At 46.1% G+C, this 27439-nt stretch overlaps 1 protein-coding gene and 1 long non-coding RNA gene across 5 annotated transcripts in view; one reads left to right on the top strand and one right to left on the bottom strand.

Moving 5' to 3' along the window:
* Window positions 1-415: 415 nt before the first annotated feature.
* On the bottom strand, window positions 416-25148 carry ZNF766 (zinc finger protein 766). Of its 3 annotated transcripts, none has more exons than XM_019016226.4 (4): window positions 25039-25148; window positions 12413-12539; window positions 11239-11367; window positions 416-3070 (listed from the first exon to the last, which is right to left on the bottom strand). In XM_019016226.4, the coding sequence occupies exons 1-4, from the start codon at window positions 25054-25056 to the stop codon at window positions 1938-1940; spliced, it is 1407 nt and encodes a 468-aa protein (XP_018871771.3). In that variant the 5' UTR covers window positions 25057-25148; the 3' UTR covers window positions 416-1937. The 3 variants fall into 3 exon arrangements, with proteins under 3 accessions (XP_018871771.3, XP_055226314.1, XP_055226316.1); XM_055370339.1 differs by lacking the exon at window positions 25039-25148 and adding an exon at window positions 19975-20258; XM_055370341.1 differs by lacking the exon at window positions 25039-25148 and adding an exon at window positions 17111-17188.
* LOC129528669 (uncharacterized) overlaps window positions 20272-27439 on the top strand; it is a 21502-nt gene continuing 14334 nt past the window's right edge. The window contains exon 1 of one of the 2 annotated variants that reach the window (XR_008673943.2): window positions 20272-20742. This is a non-coding gene — a long non-coding RNA (uncharacterized lncRNA). Of the gene's footprint in view, window positions 20743-24035; window positions 24737-27439 lie in introns of those variants that run through there. The other variant, XR_008673942.2, reaches the window with a different exon arrangement.

The following is a 27439-nucleotide window of genomic DNA, read 5'->3' as shown; positions in this document are numbered from 1 at the left end:
CATTGATGAAGCTGGAAACCATCATTCTCAGCAAACTATCACAGTGACAGAAGGCCAAACACCCCATGTTCTCACTCATAGGTGGGAATTGAACAATGAGAACACCTGGACACAGGGCGGGGAACATCACACACCGGGGCCTGTCGGGGGGTGGGGGCTGGCAGAGGGATAACATTAGGAGAAATATCTAACATAAATGACGAATTGATGGGTGCAGCAAACGAATATGGCACATGTATACGTATGTAACAAACCTGCATGTTGTGCACATGAACACTAGAACTTTAAGTATAATTTTAAAAATAAATAAAAATAATTTAAAAATCCTAATGGTGCCTTATTATTGTCTGCTATAAAGTATCCTCCTGAGACGAGATAAAACAATATTGGTAGAAAGAAGGTGAATCATTCACACTTTGGAAAATTTCAACTTTATTGTTCCAAACATGAGAAAATCAAACAGTTGCAAATTATGCCAGCAGTTAAATGTGAATCCTACTCAAGGACATGTTCCATTGGTAGTTTTGATTAAACTCTCTACTCTGATTTAACTGTTCTCTCTTCCATTTGAAAAATCAGAGTACTTTTTAATCAGTCTTTGCTAAACAGCAGCTATTGCTATTCAATGGAGAAGGTGGCCACCATTTCCCCTGCATCGTCTCTACTACGTAATCAGTCCCTAATGACCTCTCTTCCCATAAAAATCCCTGTGTCCTAAAGTCATGGCGTGCTCTATTTCATGGTCATTTGTAGAGCACAGCAGCACTGTGCCTGTCAGGAAAAGAGTGTGCTAACTGCAATAAGCATGATGACTGCCATCACGGTTTTGTTATTCTCTGTCCACCTCCATGGTCTCTAAATCAGACAATCTTTAATCTGAAAAGGCAGTGTCCTTATTCCTCCAGGAAACTGGATAGAAACGCTCCTCATCTAATGAAGTCAGCCCTGTCATCTTACTGATTCTTTCCCAGAGACCACAGTGAAAGGCCTGTAGGGAAGGCACACGAAGAGATTTCAAAGTTCAGGTTAAAGTCATAAAAACTAGCCTTTTTTTTTCTTTTGAGACAGGGTCTCGCTCTGTCACCCAAGCTGGAGTACAAATGGCAAGATCAGAGCTCACTGCTCAAACTCTCAAACTCCTGGGCTTGAGCAATCCTCTTGCCTCGGCCTCTTGAGTAGCTGGAACTACAGACACATGCCAAGGGCCTGGCTTATTGTTTTTATTTTGTAGGGATGGGCCTTGCTACGTTGCCCATACTGATCTTGATCTCCAGGCGTCAAGTGACCCTCCTGTCTTGGCTTTCTATTGTGCTGAGATTATAGGCATGAACCACTGCCCCTGGCCTTTCAAACCCAAATAATTTTTTTTTTTTTGAGACGGAGTCTCGCTCTGTCACCCAGGTTGGAGTGCAGTGGCGCGATCTCAGCTCACTGCAACAACCTCTGCCTCCTGGATTCAAGCAATTCTCCTGCCTCAGCCTCCCGAGTAGCTGGGATTACAGGCATGTGCCACCACGCCTGGCTAATTTTTTTGTATTTATAGTAGATATGGTGTTTCACCATATTGGCCAGGCTGGTCTCAAACTCCTGACCTTGTGATCCACCTGCCTCAACCTCCCAAAGTGCTAGGATTACAGGCGTGAGCCACCGCGCCCGGCCAATTACATTTTTAATAACCCGAATATTACAGATCATTTCCACGTGTCCTTGCACCCTTTATACACATCCTATCATTAGGTTCAACATATTTTGACTTGTTGGCCTTGGCACACACAATCCATTTGTGTGGTTTCACCAAAGATGAATGTTTCGATGTCTAGTGATTTGGTAGGTCTCGATACAGCCTGTGCCACATATAGTACATTTAAATGATTTCTTTCTAGTATAGACTCTCGGATGTTGATTACTGCTAGAACTTATGATAGAGTTTGCTAAACTCAGTTTGTAAGGACTCTCTCATGAACACTTCTCTGATGCTGTACAAACCATGAACTGTGCCTAAAGACCTTACCACACACATGGCATTTGTAAGGTTTCTCTCCAGTATGGATTCTCTGATGATTTGCAAGGTGTGAATTCTGAGTGAAGACTTTGCCACACTCATTACATTTGTAAGGTTTCTCTCCAGTGTGAATTTTCTGATGTCGTGCAAGATGTGAAACTTGAGTGAAGACTTTGCCACATTCATGACATTTATAAGGTTTCTCTCCATTATGATTTCTCTGATGAACTGTTAGGGAGAACTTGTGCCTAAAAGCTTTGTCACATTCTTTACATTTGTAAGGCTTCTCTCCAGTGTGGATTAACAGATGGGTGGTGAGGCTTGAATGCCCACTAAATTCTTTGCCACATTTATTACATTTGTAAAGTTTCTCTCCTGTATGAATTCTCCAATGCTGTGCTAGGTATGAACTGCTACTATAAACCTTGCCACATTTGTTACATTTATGAGGTTTCTCTCTAGTATGAATTTTCTGATGTCGTACAAGGTACGTAATTCGACTGAAGACCTTGCCACACTCATTACATTTGTAAGGACTCTCTCCAGTATGCACTTTCTCGTGTCGTGCAAGGTATGCAATTCGATTGAAGAGCTTGCCACATTCTTTACATTTGTAAGGTTTCTCTCCTGTACGAATTCTCCAATGTTCTGCGAGGCCTGACTTGTCCCTGACGGTTTTACCACATTCATGACATCTGTTAGGTTTATCTGCAGTGTGTATTACTTGATGATTAGGAAGGCTTGAAGACACTCTGAAGACTTTGCCCTGCTCATTACATTCATAAGGTTTTCTCCTAATGTGTGCTTTCTGTTCTTGTGACAGCAATGGAAAATCAACAAAATCATTCCTATGTTTATTAAATATGTGGGTTTTGACCCCAGAGTAAATTCTTTGAAGTGGCGAAACTGAAGAACTGTGGCTGATGAACTTTTGAACTTGATTACATTCATAAATCTTCCCTTCACCTTGAAATATCTCCAGTTCTGGCAGAGGTAACTGAAAGGTTAATCCAAGTTGATTTGTAATAGGCTTGTTTCCTGCTTTGCTTCTCACTGCACAGCTCCTCCCTAGGAAAGCAAGTAAAGAGTATAATTTGAACCCATGGTCCTGGCATGTTTTTTGCATTTTTTTTTTGAGTTGGAGTCTGGCTTTGCCACCCAGGCTGGAGTGCAGTGGCACGATCTCGGATCACTGCAAGCTCCGCCTCCCAGGTTCCCGCCATTCTCCTGCCTCAGCCTCCCAAGTAGCTGGGACTACAGGCGTCCGCCACCACGCCCAGCTAATTTTTTTGTATTTTTAGTAGAGACGGGGTTTCACTGTGTTAGCCAGGATGGTCTCGATCTCCTGACCTCGTGATCCACCCGCCGTGGCTTCCCAAAGTGCTGGGATTATAGGTGTGAGCCACCGCGCCCGGACTCTGGCATGTATAGACCCTGATGGAGGAACTGGAATCTGCCTCATCTGATTCAGACACTGGAAGAAATATCAGCATAGTATCACACTGGCAGTGGAGAAAACCCAAAAGGTAGGGTGATGCAATGGAGCAATGGGGAATCTGCAGGACTCAGGAGGATTACAGGTGAGTTTGAGAGGGATTATGAGTAGAGAAATACAACAGAAATTGAAAGCTTCTAAGAAAAAGCAGGATGAGCCTCTTAGGGAAAATAAGACACTTATGAGCAGCTGCATAGGCCAGGTGTGGTGGCTGTAATCCCAGCATTTTGGGAGGGCGAGGTGGGCAGATCACTTGAGGTCAGGAGTTCGAGACCAGCCTGGCCAAAATGGTGAAACCCCGTCTCCACCCAAAAATACAAAAATTAGCCGGGTATGGTGGTGTGTGCCTGTAATCCCAGCTACTCAGGAGGCTGAGGCCGGAGAACTGCTTGAACCCGGCAGGCAGAGGTTGCAGTGAGCTGAGACTGTGCCATTGCACTCTAGCCTGAGTGACAGAATGAGAATCCGTTTCAAAAAAAAAAAAAAAAACCACATGCAGTGGCTCACGCCTGTAATCCCAGCACTTTGGGAGGTCAAGGTGGGTGGATCATGAGGTGAGGAGCTCAAGACCAGCCTGATCAACATGGTAAAACCCTATCTCTACTAAAAATAAAAAAATAAAAAAAATTAGCCGGGTGTGGTGGCGTGCGCCTGTAATCCCAGCTACTCAGGAGGCTGAGGCAGAAGAAGAATCACTTGAACCCGGGAGGCAGAGGTTGCAGTGAGCCGAGATCGTGCCACTGCACTCCAGCCTGGGTGACAGAGCGAGGCTCTATCTCAAAATAAATAAATAAAAGTAAATAAATAAAAATAAAATAAAAGGAAAATTAGAAAATATCTTGATATAAAGGAAAATGTAAATATAACACAGCAAAACTCATGAAATGCAATAAAAATAGTGCTGGAAGGGATATTGTAATGATGTATGCATACATGAAAAAAAAAACGGCTGGGTGTGGTGGCTTACACCTGTAATCCCAGCACTTTGGGAGGCTGAGGTGGGAGGATCTCTTGAAGCCAGGAGTTGCAGACCAGCTTAGACAACAAAGTGAGACCCCCTATCTCTAAACAAAATAAATAAATAAAATAAAATAAATTATTGTTTTAATTAGTGAGGCACAGTGTCGTGTGCTTGTAGTCCCAACTATGCAGGAGGCTAAAGTGAGATCATCACTGAATTCCAGGATCTATGATCATGCTGCTGCACTCCAGCCTAAGTGACACAGTGAGACCCTATCTCTTAAAAACTAAATAACTAAACTACAATGAAATAACGTATAAACAACCTAACTTTATATCTCAATAAAGAAAAAAATGAACACGACCAGGCACGGTGGCTTACGCCTGTAATCCCAGCACTTTGGGAGGCCGAGGCGGGTGGATTGCCTGAGCTCAGGAGTTCGCGACCAGCCTGGGCAACAAGGTGAAGCCCCGTCTCTACTAAAATTCAAAAAATTAGCTGGACATGGTGGCGTGTGCTCACAGTCCCAGCTACTTGGGAGGCTGAGGCAGGAGAATTGCTTGAACCCGGGAGGCGGAGGTTGCAGTGAGCCGAGATCACACCACTGTACTCCAACCAGCCTGGGCGACAGAGCAGGACTCCATCTCAAAAAAAAAAAGAAAAAGAAAAAAATGAACACTAACATAGCAGAAAGAAAAAATAAAGGTTAGAAAACAAAGAAAACAGCAGAGAAGCACTAGAGAAAGTCAGGAAAGTAAGAGTTCACTCTTTGGGTAAGACTGACAAAGCCTTACCTAAACTAGAAAAAAGAAACATGAAGCATATGACCGAAATAACTACAATTAGAAAGGTAAAAGAGGACATTACAAACAAGTCTACACAAATAAAAATGGAAATTAAATGAGACTCAACAATTATATAACAAAAAATATGTTAACCAAGAAAAAAATGGATAAATTTGTAGATAGACACCACTTACCAAGACTTAACAATGAAGTAGAAAATCTAAACACACCAGTAACAAATAAGAAGACTGAATCAGTTATTAAATACCTACCAACTAAAACAGCAATGGACCAGATGACCTCAGTGTAAAATTCTATCAAATACTGAAAAAAGATTTAACACCAATCCTCAAAATCTGCCGTAAGGTTGAGGAGGTGAACCACTTCTACACTCATTCAATGAGGCCGGTGTTACCTTGAAAGCAGAGGCAAAGGCCCTAAAGAAAACAGCAGAGCAGGCTGGGCGCAGTGGCTCATGCCTGTAATCCCAGCACTTTGGGAGGCCAAGGCGGGCAGATCACGAGGTCAAGAGTTCAAGACCAGCCTGACCAACACAGTGAAACCCCGTCTCTACTAAAAATACAAAAATTAGCTAGGCGTAGTGGCACGCGCCTGTAATCTCAGCTACTTGGGAGGCTGGGGCAGGAGAATCGCTTGAACCCGGGAGGCAGAGGTTGCAGTGAGCCGAGATCACACCACTGCATTCCAGCCAGGCGACAGGGCGAGACTCCGTCTCAAAAAAAAAAAGAAAACTGCAGAGCAGGCTGGGCACGGTGGCTCACACCTGTAATCCCAGCACTTTGGGAGGCTGAGGCAGGCAGATCACCTGAGGTCAGGAGTTCGAGACCAGCTTGGCCAACATAGTGAAACACTGTCTCTATTAAAATATAAAAGTTATCCGGGCATGGTGGCAGGTGCCTGTAGTCCCAGCTACTTGGGAGGCTGAGGGAGGAGAAGCACTTGAGGCCAGTAGGCAGAGGCTGCAGTGGGCTGAGATCACGCCACTGCACTCCACCTTGGGCCACAGTGAGACTCCATCTTAAAACAAAACAAAACAAAACTGCAGAGCAATATTCCTGATTAATCTAATGCAAAAATCCTCAACAAAATGATAGCAAAATAAATTCAGCAGCATATTAAAATGGATCACACCTCATGACCAAGCAAGATTTATTTCAGGAATGCAAGAAGGATGCAACTTTGGAACATTAGTCTATGTAATACCCCACAATAACAGAATAAAGAAAAAGAAATCCATGCAATAATCTCAGCTGATGCAGAAAAACATTTGAAAAACCTCAGCAATTATGATAAAAACACTCGCCAGGCACGGTGGCTCATGCCTGTAATCCTAACACTTTGGAAGGCCAAGGCGGGAGGATCCCTTGAGCTCAGGAATTCCAGACCAGCCTGGCTAACACAGTGAAACTCCACCTCTACAAAAAATAAAAATCAGCCAGGCATGTGGTTGAGGTGAGAGGATTGTTTGAGCCTGGGAGGTGGAGGCTGCAGTGAGCCAAGGTCAAGATCACAACAGCATGAGACACCCCCCCAAAAGAAAAAAAAAAAAAAAAAACACTCAACACACTAGGAATACGAGGAACTTACTTAACATAATAGAGTCCATATATAAAAAGCCGAAAGGTAACATCATACTCAATATTGAAAGAATGAAGGCTTTTCCTTTATAATTAGGGGGGGAAAAAGCCCACTTGGATTCTTTCTTTTTTTTTTTTTTAATTGAGCTCTTCCGGGATCCAGGTCTTTCTTGACTCTCTGGTCTTACATCATTTAAATGCAGTGGTACCCACTTGTGCTTATTAGCTCTCTTTCATTGATTACTGACTGGGTGCACATCCATTATTTCTATTCAGAATCCCTCCCTTGGTATCCAGGGAGGACACGTTCCAGGCTCCTCTGTGTGGTGTTATGATACACATATACCTTGGTTTTTGTCCACAGTTCCTGGCTCATAACTCCCATAGCCCTTGCTACAGTCTTTGGGTATAACGTTGGGTTAGACCTTCTCTGCAGACCTTAAGAAAAATAACCTCTCCAGCTCTCCCTCTCCCTCTCCCTCTCCCTCTCCCCTTTCCACGGTCTCCCTCTGATGCCGAGCCGAAGCTGGACTGTACTGCTGCCATCTCGGCTCACTGCAACCTCCCTGCCTGATTCTCCTGCCTCAGCCTGCCGAGTGCCTGCGATTGCAGGCGCGCGCCGCCATGCCTGACTGGTTTTCGTATTTTTTTGGTGGAGACGGGGTTTCGCTGTGTTGGCCGGGCTGGTCTCCAGCTCCTAACCGCGAGTGATCCGCCAGCCTTGGCCTCCCGAGGTGCCGGGATTGCAGACGGAGTCTCGTTCACTCAGTGCTCAATGGTGCCCAGGCTGGAGTGCAGTGGCGTGATCTCGGCTCGCTACAACCACCTCCCAGCCACCTGCCTTGGCCTCCCAAAGAGCCGAGATTACAGCCTCTGCCCGGCCGCCATCCCATCTAGGAAGTGAGGCGCATCTCTGCCCGGCCGCCCATCGTCTGAGATGTGGGGAGCACCTCTGCCCTGCCGCCCTGTCTGGGATGTGAGGAGCGTCTCTGCTGGGCCGCAACCCCGTCTGGGAGGTGAGGAGCGTCTCTGCCCGGCCGCCCCGTCTGAGAAGTGAGGAGACCCTCTGCCTGGCAACCGCCCCATCTGAGAAGTGAGGAGCCCCTCCGCCCGGCAGCCGCCCTGTCTGAGAAGTGAGGAGCCCCTCCGTCCGGCAACCACCCCGTCTGGGAAGTGAGGAACGTCTCCGCCCAGCAGCCACCCCGTCTGGGAGGGAGGTGGGGGGGTCAGCCCCCCGCCCGGCCAGCCGCCCCGTCCGGGAGGGGGGTGGGGGGGTCAGCCCCCCGCCCGGCCAGCCGCCCCGTCCGGGATGGGGGTGGGGGGGTCAGCCCCCCGCCCGGCCAGCCACCCCGTCCGGGAGGTGAGGGGCGCCTCTGCCCGGCCGCCCCTACTGGGAAGTGAGGAGCCCCTCTGCCCGGCCACGACCCCGTCTGGGAGGTGTGCCCAGCGGCTCACTGGAGACGGGCCATGATGACAATGGCGGTTTTGTGGAATAGAAAGGCGGGAAGGGTGGGGAAAAGATTGAGAAATCGGATGGTTGCCGGGTCCGTGTGGAGAGAAGTAGACATGGGAGACTTTTCATTTTGTTCTGTACCAAGAAAAATTCTTCTGCCTTGGGATCCTGTTGATCTGTGACCTTACCCCCAACCCTGTGCTCTCTGAAACATGTGCTGTGTCCACTCAGGGTTAAATGGATTAAGGGCGGTGCGAGATGTGCTTTGTTAAACAGATGCTTGAAGGCAGCATGCTCGTTAAGAGTCATCACCACTCCCTAATCTTAAGTACCCAGGGACACAAACACTGCGGAAGGCCATAGGGTCCTCTGCCTAGGAAAACCAGAGACCTTTGTTCACTTGTTTATCTGCTGACCTTCCCTCCACTATTGTCCTATGACCCTGCCAAATCCCCCTCTGCGAGAAACACCCAAGAATGATCAATAAAAAAATAAAAAAATAAAAAAAAAAAAGAAAAATAACCTCTCCAACCTTCTCCTCCTCTTCTTTCACCTGCCCTAAGGCAGGACTCTAACTTTCCCCCTACCTTTCTGATTGCGGGTCTTAAGACCTCCCCAGAGAGGTTCCTGCTGTATACCCTGGGGGAAGGAATGCTGATGTCACAAAGCTTCCATGAAAACCCAAGAGGACTGGGTTCCAAGAGCTTCAGGATGTCTGAACACATGGCGGCTTCCTGGAGAGTGGCACGCCCAGGGAGGGCTTGGAAGCTCCACAGTCCTTCCCCCATACCTGTCCCACACGTCTCTTCATCTGTACCCTTGCAATATCCTTCATAATAAACCGGTAAACCTGAGTGTTTCTGTGACTTCTGTGAGCTGCTCCAGCAAACTAATTGGGCCCAAAGATGGGACTGTGGAAACCTCAACTGGAAGCCAGTTGGTCAGAAGTTTGGAGACCCAGACTTGCAACTGGTGGGAAGGGGGGCAAGTCTTGGAGACTGAGCCCTAAACCTGTGGGACCTGGCCCTATCTCCAGATACAGTGTTGGAAGTGAGTTGGAGGACACCCAGCTGCTGTCTGCTGCTTGGTGTATGGGGAAAAACCCCCACACCTTTGGTGAGAGAAGTCTTCTTCTGTGTTGATAATTGTCGTGGTGGTGTGAGAGCAGAGGAAAAACATGGTTTGCGAGTTTTGTGCTAAAAAACCCTGAGATACCAAAATGTGTGATGCTCAAGTCCCTTACTATTGGCCTTCATATCCATGGTTTCTATATCTGCAGGTATAGAAAGCCCAGAAAGACCAGGCCATGGTTAGAAGCATAGGATTGTCAGCACCAACCACCATCCTCCAGGAAGGGTACAGGGGCTGGAGACTGAGTTAATACCAATCATGCCTAAGTAATGAAGCCTCCATAAAAGTTCCTGAGAGCTTCCACATGCTGAACACGCGTGGTGGGCCTGGAGGGCGGCACACCCAGTGAATCTTCCCACGTGCCTCGCCTTGTGAATCTCCTCATCTGGCTGTCCATCTGTATCCTTGGAAACATCCTTCCTCATGAACCAATGAACATAACCAAGTGCTTCACTGAGTTCTGTAAGCCACCCTAGCAAAGTAACCAAACAGAAGAAGGGGGTCGAGGGAACCCTGACTTGTGGCTGGTTGGTCAGATGGAAAGGTGACAACCCGCTACTGGCAATTGGTGGGGGACAGGCTTGGGAACTCAACCCTTAGCCTGTGGGACGCGACTCTAACTCAGGTAGATAGTGTCACCAATGAATTGCAGGAAACCCCAAAACTGGTTGTTGGTGGGGAGAAATCTCCACACATTTTGGTGACCAGAAATGAAGCATTCTGTGCCAAGTGGCATGTGAAAGTAGGAAAATCACTGACTTTTTCCCACCTCAAACAGACCTGAACAGGCAAAGAGGGCTTGAAACAGCTCCATGCAGTTTCCAGGACCCAGATGCAAAAGACAGCAGCCTGTGTTTTCCCATCTCCCCATCAGGTCTTCCCAGTACAGGAAATGGGCAGATCATGAATAGGTCAAGGAGGCAGGTCTATGCAGACCTCAGCTCTGATGTATAAGGACAGAGAACTGAGCATCAGATAAAATCCCATACAGGAAGAGACCACAGGGGAAAGGGACTCCTTTGAAACAGCGCTCTCTGTGACCCTCAGAATCAAGGACTAAAGAGTTGACAGAAGCCACATGACAGGGTATTGTCCATCATGATAAAAGCCTTTGCTTTTGCCTCTGTTTGGACTGCAGTAACACTGCAGGGCAAAAACAAAACTATTACACATCTAAACGACAGCGTGGGCTGGGCGTAGTGGCTGACACCATAATCCCAGCACTTTCGGAGGCCGAGGCGGGCGGATCACGAGGTCAAGAGATTGAGACCATCCTGGCTAACAAGGTGAAACCTCGTCTGTACTAAAAATACAAAAATTAGCTGGGCGTGGTGGCGCACGCCTGTAATCCCAGCTACTTGGGAGGTAGAGGCAGGGAACTCACTTGTACCCGGGAGGCGGAGGTTGCAGTGAGCTGAGATCACGCCATTGCACTCCAGCCTGGAGACAGAGCAAGACTCCATCTCAAAATAAATAAATGAATAAATAAATACATACATACATAAAGGACATGGTGACAGGTGGGGGTAAAGAAAGATTTCTCTTAAGAACTCACAGGATTTAAATTCTTATTTCTCCACACAATTCTCCCACTTATAAAGACGATTTAATAGTGTGGCTCTGCTAGGCAAGGGGCACATGCCTATAATCACATCACTTTGGGAGGCCAAAGCAGGAGGACTGTTGAAGCCCAGGAGTTCAAGGCTGCAGTGAGCTATGATGGCCACTGCACTCCAGTGTGGGGGAGAGAGACTGTCTCAAAAAAAAAAAAAAAAAAAAGTGTGGCTTTCACTCCGTCCATCTGAGCTCTTACCTGTGTTGATATCTTTGATATCTTCCCATCTATCTGGATTTTTTGCTACTTTCATTTCATTCTCCACAGTCCAGGGCTCTGTCCTTTGCTTCATCATGGAGATAATACTCAGGTCAGGAAGACAGATTCCTGTTTATAAAAGAAAGAATCAAGATGTGCTGTGATGTCTCCAAAATCCAAGCCCTCTCTTTAGGCAGGAGAGATGATATTAAAAATTAATCCTTTATGCCAGTTAGAATGGCGATCATGAAAAAGTGAGCAAGCAACAGATGCTGGAGACAATGTGGAGAAACAGGAACACTTTTACACTGTTGGTGGGAGTGTAAACTAGTTCAACCATGTGGAAGACAGTGCGGCGATTCCTCAAGGATCTAGAACCAGAAATACCATTTGACCCAGCAATCCCATTACTGGGTATATACTCAAAGGATTATAAGTCATTCTACTATAAATAAATAAAAAAACTAATCAAGAATTCAAGAAAAACATTTCACAAATTCACCCACAGACTGTCTGCTTCTGAATGCTTAGGGAACTGTGTAATAATTGGACATCGAACTCTCTTCCAAGAACTATAGAATCAAAAGCACAGGGGTAGAAAACAGGGAACTGGATATTTTAAAAGTTTGTCATGAGGTTTTATGCACACTTAAGCCTAGGTACCACCCAAAGGTGTATCATGAAGGATATAGAATGTCTGAAGAAAGGGGGCATTTCAAGTCCAGAAAGCATACAGGAGCTTTTCATTTCTGAGTCAACAGGGTTTCTTTTTTTTTGAAACAGAGTCTTGCTCTGTTACCAGGTTGGAGTGCAGTGGCATGATCTCAGCTCACTGCAACCTCTGCCTCCTGGGTGCAAGCAATTCTTCTTGCCTCAGCCTCCCGTGCAGCTGAGATTACAGGCATGCACCGTGACACCTGGCTAATTTTTGTATTTTTAGTACAGATGGGGTTTTATCATTTTGGTCAGGTTGGTCTCGAACTCCTGACCTCAAGCAATCCACCCACCTCAGCCTCCCAAAGTGCTGGGATTACAGGCATGAGCCACCGTGCCCAGCCAAGTCAACAGGGTTTCAATCTCAGTCAAGCAATGCAGGGGCTCCCAAGAGGCACACAAGGGAAAATGCAGAGATACTAAGGGCAGACCCCAACTTCTGGAGGGGCATTATCCTTACCCAGGGAGACCAGGTTCCTGTAGTTCTCCAACATCACATCCCTGTATAAAGCCTTCTGCACAGGGTCCAGGCATTTCCACTCCTCCTGAGAGAATTCTATGGCCACGTCCCTGAATGTCAAGTGTCCCTAAAATAAAAGATGCATTTGACCAACAGGGTATGGAGAGAGTAATTATGTTCACACGAAATGAGAAGACGGTTGTAACCGTCAGTTACAACCGTCAGAAGACTGACTCAACTGAAGTGCTGACGTGAACATTCTGACATATCCACATTAAGGTATTTTTGAGCTAGTTATGTGTCTGTGATTGAGTTTTATTATACTTTTCCATAAAAAGTTATGATATTCTTTAAACTAGTGTAGATTTTTCATTCAATATCTACCTGAGCTAGCATACAAGTGTCTCTGAAGACGCCAACTACTTGTATTCTAGCTCAGGTAGACAATGAATATCACTTGGTGTGTCGAACATAATACCTAACACTTCTATAGAATTGTGGGTTAATTTTGTGTCTGGGCATTAGAATCAAACCTAAAGAATCAAGCAGTTAAGTAACAGATCAGCATCAAAAGTAAACTGACAATTACCTAACTGAGTAAAGTTAAGTTCATGGACAAAAATCTGAATCTGCGTAAAAGGTCATTCTATATGCATACACACGTATCCTCCTCATAATACATTACTATTCTTACTGCCATTAACTCATTAACGTGATAGTGTAGAACACATTTTTTTTTATTGACAGAGTCTCAGTCTGTCACCCAGGCTGGAGTGCAGTGGCGCAATCTCGGCTCACTGCAACCTCCGCCTCCTAGGTTCAAGTAATTCTCCTGCCTCAGCCTCCCGAGCAGCTAGCATTACAGGCACGCGCCACCATACCTGGCTAATTTTTGTATTTTCAGTAGAGACAAGGTTTCACCATGTTGCTTAGGCTGGTCTTGAACTCCTGACCTCATGCGAGCCACCTACCTCGGCCTCCCAAAATGCTGGGATTACAGGCGTGAGCCACCGCACCCAGCCCAATAGTGTAGAACACTTATAAGGTCATGGAAAGTATTTCAGATGTAATTTCAACTGTTCAAAATATAATTTTTTTTTGAGACGGAGTTTTGCTCTTGTTGCCCAGGCTCAAGTGCAATGGTGCGATCTCGGTTCACCACAACCTCTGCCTCCCAGGTTCAAGGGATTCTCCTGCCTCAGCCTCCCGAGTAGCTGAGATTACAGGTATGTGCCACCACGCCCAGCTAATTTTGTATTTTTAGTACAAATGGCCTTTCTCCATTGGTCAGGCTGGTCTCAAACTCCCGACCTCAGGTGATCCACCCGCCTAGGCCTCCCAAAGTGCTGGGATTACAGGCGTGAGCCAACACGCACGGCCAAAAGTGTTGGCTCACGCCTGTAATCCCAGCACTTTGGGAGGCCGAGGCAGGTGGATCACGGGGTCAGGAGACCAAGACCATCCTGGCCGACATGGTGAAACCTGTCTCTACTAAAAATATAATAATTAGCTGGGTGTGGCGGTGCATGCCTGTAGTCCCAGCTACTCGGGAGGCTGAGGCAGAAGAATCGCTTGAACCCAGGAGGCGGAGGCTGCAGTGAGCCGAAATCATGCCACTGCACTCCAGCCTGGGCGATAGAGCAAGACTCAGTTTCAAAAAAATGAAAAATAAAAATAAAAATAAAAAAATTCTTATATAATGATGTTGTACCTTAACTATAGGCTTGCTTATCCATGCACGCATGCAAACACATCACATGTACACACTTACACACACTTAGCTTATAAAGTAACACACATATACAATTTACACATCAGATGAAATAAGGAGTTGTCTCTCAATGACCTATTTTTTAGATGATATTTGTCATCTTTTTTAAAAAAAATTCTTAGAGACTGGGTCTTGCTATGTTGTCCAGGTTGGGGTACAGTGAGTAATCATAGCACAGCACAGCCTTGAACTCCTGATCTCAAATGATCCTCCCTCCTCAGCCTCCCAAGAAACTGGGGCTAACGGTGCACATACTGCCTGGCAGTCATTATTATTTTTGCTAATGTGTATTTCAGCATGTTTGCAACAATAAAAATGTATAAATAGTACTCAGTTTAGTTTATAAACATTATTGTATATTAAGCTATTTAAAAAAAGTAGACCAGCTGGGAGCGGTGGCTCACGCCTGTAATCCCAACACTTTGGGAGGCTGAGGCGGGCAGATCACCTGAGGTCAGGAGCTTGAGACCAGCCTGGCCAACGTGGTGAAACCCCGTCTCTGCTAAAAATGCAAAAATTAACTAGGCGTGGTGGCGGGCACCTGTAATCCAAGCTACTCGGGAGGCTGAGGTAGGAGAATTGTTTGAACCCAGGAGACGCAGGTTGCACTGAGCCGAGATCACACCACTGCACTCCAGCCTAGGCAAAAGAGTGAGACTCCATCTCAAAAAAAAAAAAAAAAAAAGAAAAAAGAAAAGGTAAATCATGAAAAAAAGCATAGAAACTTGAACTCCAGTCACAAATACCTATTTTCAAATATATAAATATAATATGTTTTAAAATTTATGTGAGGTCTCACTATGTTGCCCAGGGTGGTCTCAAACTCAAGAGATCCTACCATCTCAGCCTCCCAAGAAGCTCAAATTATAGGCTTATACTACTGCACTAACCCATTACTTTGTCCATTAAAATTTATTCTCTAGTGAGAATTACAAACCACTGCTCAAAGAAATCAGAAAACACACAAACAGAAAAACATCCCATGCTCAAGGATAAGAAGAATCAATATAATTAAAATGACCATACTGCCCAAAGAATTTAGATTGAAGGCTAATCCTAATGACATTCTTTGCAGAACTAGAAAAAACTATTTTAAAATTCATATGCAATCAAAAAAGAGCCTAAATAGCCAAGGCAATCCTAAGCAAAAAGAACAAAGCTGGAGGCATCAAGTTATCCAACTTCAAACTATACCACAAGGCTACAGTAACCAAAACAACATGGTACTGGTACAAAAACAGGCACAAAGACCAATGGAACAGAATAGTCAGCCCAGAAATAAGGCTGTGCATCTACAACCAACTAATCTTTGACAAAGCTGACAAAAACAAGCAATGGGGAAAAGACTCCCTATTTCATAAACGGTGCTGGATAACTAGCTAGCCACATGCAGAAGACTGAAGCTGGACCCCTTCCTTATACCATATACAAAAATCAACTCAAGATGGATTAAAGACTTCAGTGTAAAACCCAAAACTATAAAAACCTTGGAAGACAACTTAGGCAATACCATCCTGGACACAGGAATGGGCAAAGATTTCATGACAAAGACACCAAAAGCAATCATAACAAAAACAACAATTGACAAGTGATATCCAATTAACTTTAAGAGCTTCTGCACAGCAAAAGAAACTATCAACAGAGTGAGCAGACAACCTACAGAGTGGGAGAAAATTTTTGCAAACTATGCATCTAACAAAGGTCTAATATCCAGCATCCACAAGGAACTTAAACAAATTTACAAGAGAAAAACAACCCCATTAAAAAGTGGGCACAGGGCCAGGTGCGGTGGCTCATGCCTATAATCCCAGCACTTTGGGAGGCTGAGGCAGTTGGATCACCTGACGTCAGAAGTTCCGAGACCAGCCTGGCCACCGCGGTGAAGCTCCGTCTCTACTGAAAATACAACAATTAGCTGAGTGTGCTGGCAGGGGCCTGTAGTCCCAGCTACTCGGGAGGCTGAGGCAGGAGAATCGCTTGAACCCGGGAGGCAGAGGTTGCAGTGAACTGAGATCACACCATTGCACTCCAGCCTGGGCGACAACAGCGAAATTCCATCTCAAACAAACGAAAAAAGTGGGCAAGGGACATGAACAGACACCTCTCAAAAGTAGACATACATGTAGCCAACAAGCATATGGAAAAAAAGCTCAGTATCACTGATCATTAGAGAAATGCAAATCAAAACCACAATGAGATACCATCTCATTAGTCAGAATGGCTATTACTAAAAGTCAGAAAAGGCCCGGCATGATGGCTCACGCCTGTAATCCCAACACTTTGGGAGGCTGAGGTGGGTGGAGATGGTGAAACCCCATCTCTACCAAAAATTCAAAAAATTGCCGGGCGTGGTGGTACACGTTTGTGGTCCCAGCTACTCAAGAGGCTGAGGTGGGAGGATTGCTTGAGCCTGGGAGGTAGAGGTTGCAGTGAGCCAAGACTACACCACTGTATGCCAGCCTGGACGACAGAGCGAGACTCTTGTCTCCAAAAAAAAAGAAAAAGATTTCCTGAATTTTTATTGCAGAATTTACCAGGTACTCGTGCACATTAATACGTGATTTCTGTGGGCAGCTTCTCTAATCCTAGTCCACAGAGAGCTGACAGTGCATCCAAATGTGGCCCCTGAACAATCCCTGCTGCCCAACAGCACTGACACCACGGGGCCCTCACCCCGTCTCCATCCATGTCTGGGTGTGAGCCCTTCCCAGGACCACGCCCAGTGCAGCCTCTTTCCAAGTTCATGTCACTGGGTCACAAGAGATGGAATCTAAGCGAGATGAGAGGGACTGAAGGAAGGCATTGGGTGAGTGAGAGCAAACCTGTCAGGCAGGATGCTTCAGACTCAGAGAAGATTCTCAACTTTAGCACCTGGCATTTCAGGAAGAAATAAGAAACAGAACAATCTACTGAGAATATCACTTTACCTGAGTAAGTGGAATCCCTGACTCCTCTGCATTTCTCTTCTGGGCTTCTCCTTCACATAACATGACTTTTTTTTTTTTTTTTTTTTTGAGACGGAGTCTCACTCTGTCACCCAGGCTGGAGTGCCATGGCCCGATCTCAGCTCACTGCAACCTCCGCCTCCCGGGTTCACGCCATTCTCCTGCCTCAGCCTCCTGAGTAGCTGGGACTACAGGCGCCCGCCAACACGCCCAGGTAATTTTTTGTATTTTTAGTAGAGACAGGGTTTCACCATGTTAGCCAGGATGGTCTCGATCTCCTGACCTCGTGATCCGCCCGTCTCGGCCTCCCAAAGTGCTGGGATTACAGGCGTGAGCCACCGCACCCGGCCAACATGACTCTTTAGAAGTCAATCCTGAACGTCAAAAATATGCTGTTTAGGGTTTAGAATCAACATACTTTCTTCCTGTGCCACAACCACACACGCAGGGAAGACCTCACCCTGTGGAAATACGGTCCTCTGCTGCCCACTGCATCAGAGTTGATGCCGGGACAATAAACTCCTACAGGAAGAACAAGTGAGTTTTTGGTCCCTTTCTTCAGAACCCACTCCCCTCCTGGAGAAGCCCACACACACGCTGCAGCAGTGGGGAGCTGGGCTGGACTAAGCTCCCCTTCAGGGCGCAGACCTGGCTCTGACCAAACCCCATGCAGAGCACAGACCCCCCTCACCTCTTTGTGAATCAGAGGCTGAACTCAGCCCTCAGAAATGAGGACACGGCTTCAGGTGCTCAATGCTGGATACAGAATACAGTAAAATCCCTTTATCCAAGGGGATACGTTGCAAAACCCTGAGTGAATGAAACTTGGAACAGTACTGAACCCTATTTACTCCACTTAAAGGATGCCTGTGACAGATTCTCACTGACATATCCAAATTGCCAACATCAATGCTCATGTGCTTGGGGGGCATGTTAAGTAAAATAAGGATCACTTAAACAAAACCAATGAGATACCACAAAATTGGATCTGATCAAAAAGACTACTATTCAAAACAAAACAAAAAAGAAGACTATTAACAGATTGATGGGCAGAGTATACAGTGCGTGGGGTCTGTATCCACGGATTCAACCAATTACAGACTTAAATAATTTAAAAAAGACAAAAGAAAGCAATATACCAATCTAAAACAGCAATATAATAAAAATAATACAAGAAAACAACCCAGTATAACAAGTATTTACATAGCATTTATATTTAATTAGGTATTACAAGTAATCAGATGTTTACAGTATATGGGAGGATGCAGAGGATGTGCATAGGTTATATGCAAATACAGTCACGCATTGCTTAATAACAGGGACATGTTCTGAGAAACGCATTTTCAGACCATTTCATTACAGAGGGAACTTACACAAACCAAGATAGCATAGCCTACTACACATCTCGTATATATAATACAGCCTACTGCTAAAAACCTGTAGGGCATGCTATGTCCTGAATACTATAGTCAACTGTAACAATGGTAAGTACTCGTAAGTCAAAACATATCTAAATATAGAAAAGGTACAGTAAGGCCAGGCACGGCGGCTCATGCCTCTAATCCCAACACTTTGGGAGACCAAGGCAGGTGGATCATCTGAGGTCGGGAGTTCGAGACCAGCCTGGCTAACATGGGGAAACCCCATCTCTACTAAAAACACAAAAATTAGCCAGGCATGATAGTGGGTGCCTGTAATCCCAGCTACTCAGGAGGCTGAGGCAGGAGAATCACTTGAACCCAGGAGGCGGAGGTTGCAGTGAGCCAGGATTACACCACTGCACTGCACTCCAGCCTGGGTGACAGAGTGAGATTCTGTCTCCAAAAAAAGAAAAAAGAAAAAAAAATACAGTAGTCATATGGTATAAGAGTTTTAAAAATGGTACACTTGTCTAGGGCACTTACCATGAATGGAGCTTGGAGGACTGGAAATTGCTGTGGGTGAGTGAGTGAGTGATGAATGAATGTGAAGGTCTAGGACATGACTGTAGACTACTACAGGCTTTATAAACACTGCACATTTAGGCTGCACTAACTTCACAAAAAATACTTTTTTCTTCCGTAATAAACTAAGCTTACTTATTGCAACTGTTTTACTGTATAAACTTTTAAATTTAACTTTTTGATTCTTTTGCAATAACAGCTTAAAACACAAACATGTTGTAGAGCTATACAAAAATATTTTATCTTTTTACCTTAATTCTCTAAACTTTTTCTTGTTTTTAATTTTTTTTTAACCTTTTTAAACATTTTTGTCAACAACTAAGACACAAACACACACATCAGCCTAGGCCTGCACAGGGTCAGGACCATCAGTGTCACTGTCTTCCAGTGCCACATCTTCTCCCACCAGAAAGTCCTCCTATGGTAACAATGGTTTCTCCCAGACGCCTCCTGAAGGACCTGCCTGAGGCTCTTCTAGAGGCGTCACTCCTTTCAGAAATACGTCCATGGTGGTTTGCTTGCTTTGTTTCTTTTGTCTTCCTAAATGTTCTTATGAGCAGATAATGCATCATGGACGCTCCTTTCTATTAATGAAAATCTTTAGGTGTTGGTGCCTATGTTTTCAAACCTTTTAAGGAGCTTGTCAAGGTCTGCAAAAGCTTCTGCTATATCTTTAACTGTGAATTGCCTTGAGAGTACTTTCTTTTTCTCCTTCAGTTTCCTATTGGCTCATTCTTTTTTTTTTTTTGAGATGGAGTCTCACTCTGTCGCTCAGGCTGGAGTGCAGTGGCGTGATCTTGGCTCACTGCAACCTCCACCTCCTGGGTTCAAGTGATTCTCCTACCTTAGCTTCCCAAGTAGCTGGGACCACAGGCATGTGCCACCACTCCTGACACTACTGACCTCAAGTGATCCACCTGCCTCGGCCTCCCAAAGTGCAGGGATTATAGATGTGAGCCACCGTGCCCAGCCAGTTCCCTATTCTCTTGCCTCTTCTTCAGCTACATGTTCCTGTATCAGTTCCAATGACTCCTCATTAACCCACTCCTCATGAACCACCTCTAAGAGATTCTCAATGTCATCCTCCTCCACATCCAGGTTAAAGCTGTTTGGTAACGCACTAGGTTCGTTTCCGCCAGCATCACCACAAATACAAGGAATGCACTGCACTATGATGTCATGACTGCTCTGAGGTAGCTAGGCAACAGGAATTTTTCAGCTCCAGTGTAATCTTATGGAACCACCATCATAGGTGTGGGCTGCTGTTGACCGAAATGTCCTTATGTGGCATGTGACTGTATTATGCAATTTTATATAAGGGTCTTGAAGATCATCTGATTTGGGTAGTCTTGGGGGGATCTTGGAAGCAAATCCTATGTGATACCGAGGGATGACTATACAGGGGGACATACAGGACAAAGAGATGATTCAAGTCCTGGACAAAACAGAGTGGGACAGTGAGAGATTGTATCATCCTACTCAGAAGGGTGAGAAATTGAAAACTTGTGAATTCTTCATTTCTGGAACTTTCCACGTAATACCTTGGACTGTGGTTGACCATGAGTAACTGGAACCCCAAAAAGTACACTGGCAGATAAGGAGAAACTACTGTAGAATCAACTTCAAATATTAAGGCTGGGCCCAACCTGAGTATGTGAATAGGAATCTCAGGTAAGAGGCTGGGGGCACAAGACGTGTATCTGCACTCCAATGTGAAACCAGGGGTGAGCTCCACTCAGACGGGGCAAGCCCAGCACACCCCCACCTTCTGGCTCTGCTCTACCCTTGGGTCTTGTTACCAGGATTTACGTAGTGGGCAGCAAAAGAGCAGAAAGAAACATCCAGAGCAGGCAATGTGGACCACAGTAGGGGTAAGGGTGTAGCTAGAGTGTTAAATGTAGGGTAGAGAGGAACACAGAACCCTCCATGAAGAAGGCAATATCAGAACAAAGACCTGGGGAAGAAAAGGTGTTTGCACCTGCAGCTGACAGGCTAGAGATGTCCAGGCAGAGGGACAGCCCAGGTGGAAGCCCTGAGGCAGGAGCAACCCTGGCCCCAGGAAAGAGGTCTGTGTGGCTGCAGCAGAGGGAACGAGGGGGACACAGGGAGGAGATGAGCTCAGAGAGGTCCTGGGACGCAGATCACACAGGGATGAGGCCACCAACATTTCTCTCCCATACCTCCAAAGAATTTCAGAAACAACAAATTTCCTCATCTGTTTTAGTAAATATGTAATTATTTATGTTATAAATTAATGTACTTACAGGCTGGGCATGGTGGCTCATGCCTGTAATCCCAGCACTTTGGGAGGCCAAGGCGGGCAGATCACAAGGTCAAGAGATCGAGACCATCCTGGCCAGCATGATGAAACCCCATCTCTACTAAAAATGCAAACAATTAGTTGGGCGTGGTGGTGTACGCCTGTAGTCCCAGCTACTTGGGAGGCTGAGACAGGAGAATTGCTTGAACCCGGGAGGCGGAGGTTATGGTGAGCCAAGATCGCACCACTGCACTCCAGCCTGGTGACACAGCAAGACTCCGTCTCGAAAAAAATATATATTAATGTATTTACAATGTAACATCTTACATATTTTGAACATATGACAAGTTCAGCTAAGCCCCAGGAAGTACAGGGTCACCCTCATCTGAGATGTGCAGGACTGCAGGGGAATGCATTTGGGGGAGTTCAGAAAGTGGCACATACAAAGGTGGAGATGCCTGTTAGATGTCCCAGCAGAGAAGTGAGGGGACAACTGAACACAGGTTTCTAGACCTCAGGGCAGAGGTCTGCAGGGCACATGGAGACAGGTAGATGGGGTTCAAAGCCATGAGATGAGATGATAAAGAAGGGTAGTGTGTGTGAAAAGAGATGAGAAGAGTTTTGAGATCCAAGCCTATTCAACATAGGGAAACCTAGTCTGTACTAAAAAATAAAAAAATTACTGAGGTGTGGTGGTATGCACCTAGAGTCCCAGCTACTTGGGAGGCTGAGGCAGGAGGACCTCCTGAGCCCAGGAGTTCAAGGCTGCAGGGAGCTATGATTGCACCACTGCACTCCAGTCTGAGTGACAGACTGAGACCGTGTCTTAAAAACAAAAACAAAAATGAAAAAGACCTAAATCATGGGACACTCCCACATTCAGAGAAGACAGCTTCAGGAGACACCAGCAGAGGAAACTGGTAACACAAAAATCTGAAACAAAGTAATTAAACTTAGAGATGTCTTCAAAGCTAAGAAAAAAGAACAAGGAATGATCAGCTGTGCAACATGTTGCTAAGACGAAAAGATGAGGATAGGAAATTCAAAATTGGACTTCGAAACACAGAGATCACTGGTACCTCTGGGAAAAAAGGATCAAAGGAATGGTGGAGGTGAAAGCTTAATTGGAAGGGGGTAAATCAAGAACTGGAGGCAAGACTGAAGACAGAAATATAAACAAGATGTTAGTGTACTGTGTTCTCAAATGGAGCGTTTAAGAGGGGTACTCACTACAGGGAGAGATGTAATTCATAGAATATTTTTTGTTTTAATCATGGAGGAGTGGCAAGAAAATAAAGGCTTCATCTGTGCTTTTTTTTTTTTTTTTTTTTTTTGAGACAGAGTCTCACTCTTGTTACCCAGGCTGGAGTGTGGTGGCGTCATCTCAGCTCACTACAACCTCCATCTCAGCTCACTGCAACCTCCACCTCCTGGGTTCAAGTGATTCTCCTGCCTCAGCCTCCGGAGTAACTGGGAATACAGGTACGTGTCACCACACCCAGCTAATTTTTGTATTTTTAGTAGACATGGGGTTTCACCGTGCTGGCCAGGCTGGTCTGGAACTCCTGGCCATAAATGATCCACCCGCCTTGGCCTCCCAAAGTGCTGGGATTACAGGCGTGAGCCACCGCACCCAGCCAGTGTGTCTGTGTGTGTTTTAATGGACAATACCTCCATGTGGGTGCACTAACAAAAGTAATCCCTTGAAGTAAATATTGGTGATGCCAGAGGAAGGATGTCACACTGTCCTGAGACTGTGAGTAGGGCTGGCACCTGGTGCACTATCGCAGGGTCAGCAACAGCCAGGGGGAGGGACAGACCATTCCCAGTTACTACTGAGTAGAGATCACAGGCCCTGAGACAGGTGGGTGGGCCGGTTGGAGATCTCTTCCCTTTACTGGTTGAGATGGAAATGTGCACGTGTTTTTCCGCATACTGACCAGTTCTCTGGCACACTCCCAGCTGGATGACCCACAATTTAACTCAATTTTGATAGTATCTACCTGGAGATAGAATCAGATCCCAGTTAAGGACTCAGTCCCACAAGACTGCCCCTCACCTCAGATATGGATAAAATTAACGGTTTCCAAAACACACTCCTCTGTTTTGATTTGCTAGGATGGCTCTTCCATCTGTATCCTTTGTAATAACCTTTATAACTGATAGTAAACCTAAGTAAAATTTTCTCTGAGTTCTGGGAACCATTCCAGCAAATTAATAAAATGTGAGGAGGCCGGGCAAGGTGGCTCAAGCCTGTTATCCCAGCACTATGGGAGGCCGAGGTGGGCAGATCACCTGAGGTCTCAGGAGTTCACGACCAGTCAGGCCAACACGGTGAAACCCTGTCTCTACTAAAAATACAAAATTAGCCAGGCGTGCTGGCGGGCGCCTGTAATCGCAGCTACTCGGGTGGCTGAGGCAGGAGAATCGCTTGAACTCAGGAGGCTAAGGTTGCAGTGAGCCGAGATTTTGAGCCCCTCTCCTCTCCCGCAGTTTCTCCCCTTCTTCCCTCTATTCCTTCTTTTCCACTTGATCTGCTCCATCTTGCAATTTTTTTCCTCTTGTTGCTCTTTCTCTCCAATCTTTTGATTGTCTCCAATCTCCACATATTTCTGCCTCTTTCTTCTCCCATCTGTGCTCCTCCTGTTAAATTCCCTCTTCTCTGTTACTCCCCCTTGTCCCTACTGTCTGGCAACCCCAGATCTCTGGGGTGGTTCTCCCTTTGCTCTCCTTGTCACCGGCTGCCCCCTCTTGCTGTGCCAGCACCACGCTGCTCGGTCTGCCCTGGCTCCAAATCCCTCCTCCTCTCCCCAACTTTGTCTGAGGAGCCTCCCGCTTTGCTGCCCCTCTCCCTACCTTGCTGTCCTTCATCTGTCTAGAAATAGAACTTTTCTCTACATTTCTCCAGTTGCTTTTCTCTCCCTGCTACTTCCTGGGGTGCTTCTTTCACTTTGCAAATCTCTCACCCTCCCTCTGTGTTGCCGTCTTGTTATGGATCTTCCTCATTATTTTCTCTCTAAATTTTTCCGTTTCCTCTACCTCGCTCTCCATCTCTCTTTCACTTCATATTCACAGGGAGGGGACTGGAATAAAATACCCACCTCCTCAAGAGCACAGTTTCCAATGGGAGGAATTTGGGACGGAAGAACACTGGGTGCCCTGAGATAGGTCCCGGCCACCTCCCCCAACACAGGATCCGGAGAAGCCGTGACTGCGAAAAGGCCTGGGGACAGAAGGGCACGGCCCAAGGAGGACTAGGGCGGCAAGCAGATCAGGGGTGGGGTCTGCAGAATCCCCAGGCCAGGCAGAGGACGGGGCCCTTCCCGAATGGCGGCTGCGGCGCTGCGCCCCAGGGGCCGACAAGGACGAGGCTTGGGACCCGGAGGGCGTGGATCCGCCTCGCAGGTGGGGACTTTACGTGGCGCGGGGCTGGCGGAGGGGTCACTGAAGGGTTTTAAGCCGGAAAACGGCGCGAAAGCAGCTGCCTACACGGCCCTACGGCAGAACGACCGGGGACAGAACCAGCCCTAGGGCGATTTTAACACACAGGGAAGCGACCCCCAGTATTCTGACGGGACGCATGAATTTACTCGGGGTGGAGAGAGCGGTGCGGAGATTTCAAGGTCTGTGCCGCCCCCCACATCCCGGGTACAGAAGCGTGAGGGCACCGCTAAGCGAACACTTAATCTAAACAAAGGAAAACTCACGCGCCGCAGTTGCGCCATATCTCCACGCCATCCACTTCCGGGTCTGCAGGCGGCTGCGCGCGAACGGAGAGGCCGGGCCGGGGCGTGGCCAGCGACGTGGTGGGCGGGGCCTGAATGCTGATGGGACGGGGCCTGCGCTTCCCTCCTCCTATCTCTGGGCGTGTCTCGGTTTTCCGCGTTTTGCAAGCCACACTTGCCAGTCAGGCTGGAGCCGCTCCACGGTTTGTGACTTGGGATCTCACTAGGAGGGTCAACGTCTGTTGTTTGGATCCAGGAAAGTTCCCACAATTAAAATTAAGGAATTCAATTAAAATTTAGAAATTTAATTGAAAAGCCCTTAAATTGTCTGTGAAAGGAATGCAAACTAAAATACAATATGCAAACTCAACCTGTGCAGACTGTGTAATTTCACGCTGACGCCCCACAGAATAGCATATAAATCCTCTCCATTTCTATTCCCCATTCACTCTGGAGTAGAGAGTTCCAAAGAGTTTCCTGGGCCACATCTGGGGCGTGGAGTGCTAAGGCCGGTGAGAAGTCAGGTCACCAGCTATCGCTTTTAAAAAAGCAATAGAGGCCGGGCACGGTTGCTCACGCCGGTAATCCCAGCACTTTGGGAGGCCGAGGCGGTCGTATCACTGGAGGTCAGGAGTTCGACACCAGCCTGACCAAAATGGAGAAACCCCGTCTCTACTAAAAATACAAAAATTAGCCGGGCGTGATGGCACACGCCTATAATCCCAGCTACTTGGGAGGCTGAGGCAGGAGAATTGCTTGAACCCAGGAGGTGGAGGTTGCAGTGAGCCGAGATCGCCATTGCACTCCAGCCTGGGCGACAAAAGCAAAACTCCGTCTAAATAAATAAATAAGCAACAGCTTTTCAAAAATACATGTAAATTACTTCTTCCTTTCACTTGTTCTATTCCACACTTGAGTTATTTTAAACAACTTTGAAATATGCTTAGGTCAATATTTTCTAAAAATACTGTAATTTCAGATTCACTTTAGGTGCATTCTGAAAGTAATAAGTAAACATACTTTTTATTTTAACAATTATAATCTCTTAAATCTTGTTTGTTTTCTCTTCTTCAATGTACTGGCACCTGTAGATAACAAAGCCCTTAAAATAGTCTTCAGAAGACAATTGTATTTATTGATCTAAAGAATAACTCTGCAGTAATTCTAAGTGTATTTGGTAGGCAGATTATTCTTTTATAGAACCCTGATAGAAGTAAAACTAGATTATCAAATTTTAAATAGCCTTACGTCTGCCAGCAATAATTTTATGGCAATATTTTTGAATTAACAGGTACTAATAAGTATGTTTTTCTCTCATATCTCACCCCCCCCAACTTTTTTTTTCTTAAGACAGAGTCTAACTCTGTCATCCAAGCTGGAGTGCAGTGGCATGATCTCAGCTCACTGCAACCTCCACCTCCTGGGTTCAAGCAATTCTCCTGCCTCAGCCTCTCGAGTAGCTGGGATTACAGGCGCGTGCCACCACGCCTGGCTAATTTTTGTATTTTTAGTAGAGATGGGGTTTCGCCATGTTGGCCAGGCGGATCTCGAACTCCTGACCTCAGGTGATCATCTGCCTGCCTTGGCCTGCAGAGTGCTGGGATTATAGGTGTGAGCCACCGCACCCGGCCTTATATCCCTATGTTTGGATCCCTTCATCCATCTTGAAGTATGATCATGTTTAGATATGAAAATGAACATATTTAAAATATTAGCAGGTTAAAATGAGAAGGATATAGTGATATGTCACAAAGATGGATACGAGATGACATATCAGCATTTTTTTTTTAATTTTTTTCAGTTGGAGTCTCGCTCTGTTGCCCAAGCTGGTGTGCTGTGGCATGGCCTCCACTCACTGCAACCTCTGCCTCCTGGGTACAAGTGATTCTCCTGCCTCAGCCTCCCAAGTAGCTGAGATTACAGGAGCCTGCCACCATGCCCAGCTAATTTTGTGTATTTTTAGTAGAGACAGGGTTTCACCATGTTGGCCAGGCTGGTCTCGAACTCCTGACTTCGTGATCCACCCGCGTTGGCCTCCCAAAGCACTGGGATTACAGGTGCGAGCCACCGCACCCGGCCCATATCAGCATATTTTACTTTGATTATTATTATTATTTTTTAGAGACAGGGTCTAACTGTGTTTTACAGGCTGCATATGCATTCCTGGGCTCAAGAAATCCTCTTGCCTCAGCCACTTAAGTAGCTGGGACTCCAGGCACACTCCACAGTGGCCTAGGTCAGCATTATTTTTTGAAGATGCAGTATCTGGGATAGATTTTGGGATCTGTACAAGATAGATGTCTATATTACGCAATATTGCTAAATAGCTATGTTGCCACGAAACAACTTTTAGCATTGACTTTTATGATCTGAAGCAAAGAAA

This window comes from Gorilla gorilla, chromosome 20, assembly GCF_029281585.2.
Source record: "Gorilla gorilla gorilla isolate KB3781 chromosome 20, NHGRI_mGorGor1-v2.1_pri, whole genome shotgun sequence".
Taxonomy (NCBI): Eukaryota; Metazoa; Chordata; class Mammalia; order Primates; family Hominidae; genus Gorilla; species Gorilla gorilla.
The sequence above is the reverse complement of the archived record's forward strand: the minus strand, read 5'-3'. Positions and strand labels throughout refer to the sequence as shown.

Excerpts from the sequence above, each read along its gene's own strand:
- ZNF766 (XM_055370341.1), bottom strand. The coding sequence starts at position 17,173 with ATGTTATGTGAAGGAGAAGCCCAGAAGAGAAATGCAGAGGAGTCAGGG. Across the intron at positions 11,368-12,412 it reads CAGGAACCTGGTCTCCCTGG|GAATCTGTCTTCCTGACCTG; the intron begins GTAAGGATAATG and ends TTTTATAAACAG. Across the intron at positions 3,071-11,238 it reads TATCAAAGATATCAACACAG|GGAGGAGCTGTGCAGTGAGA; the intron begins GTAAGAGCTCAG and ends TTGCTTTCCTAG.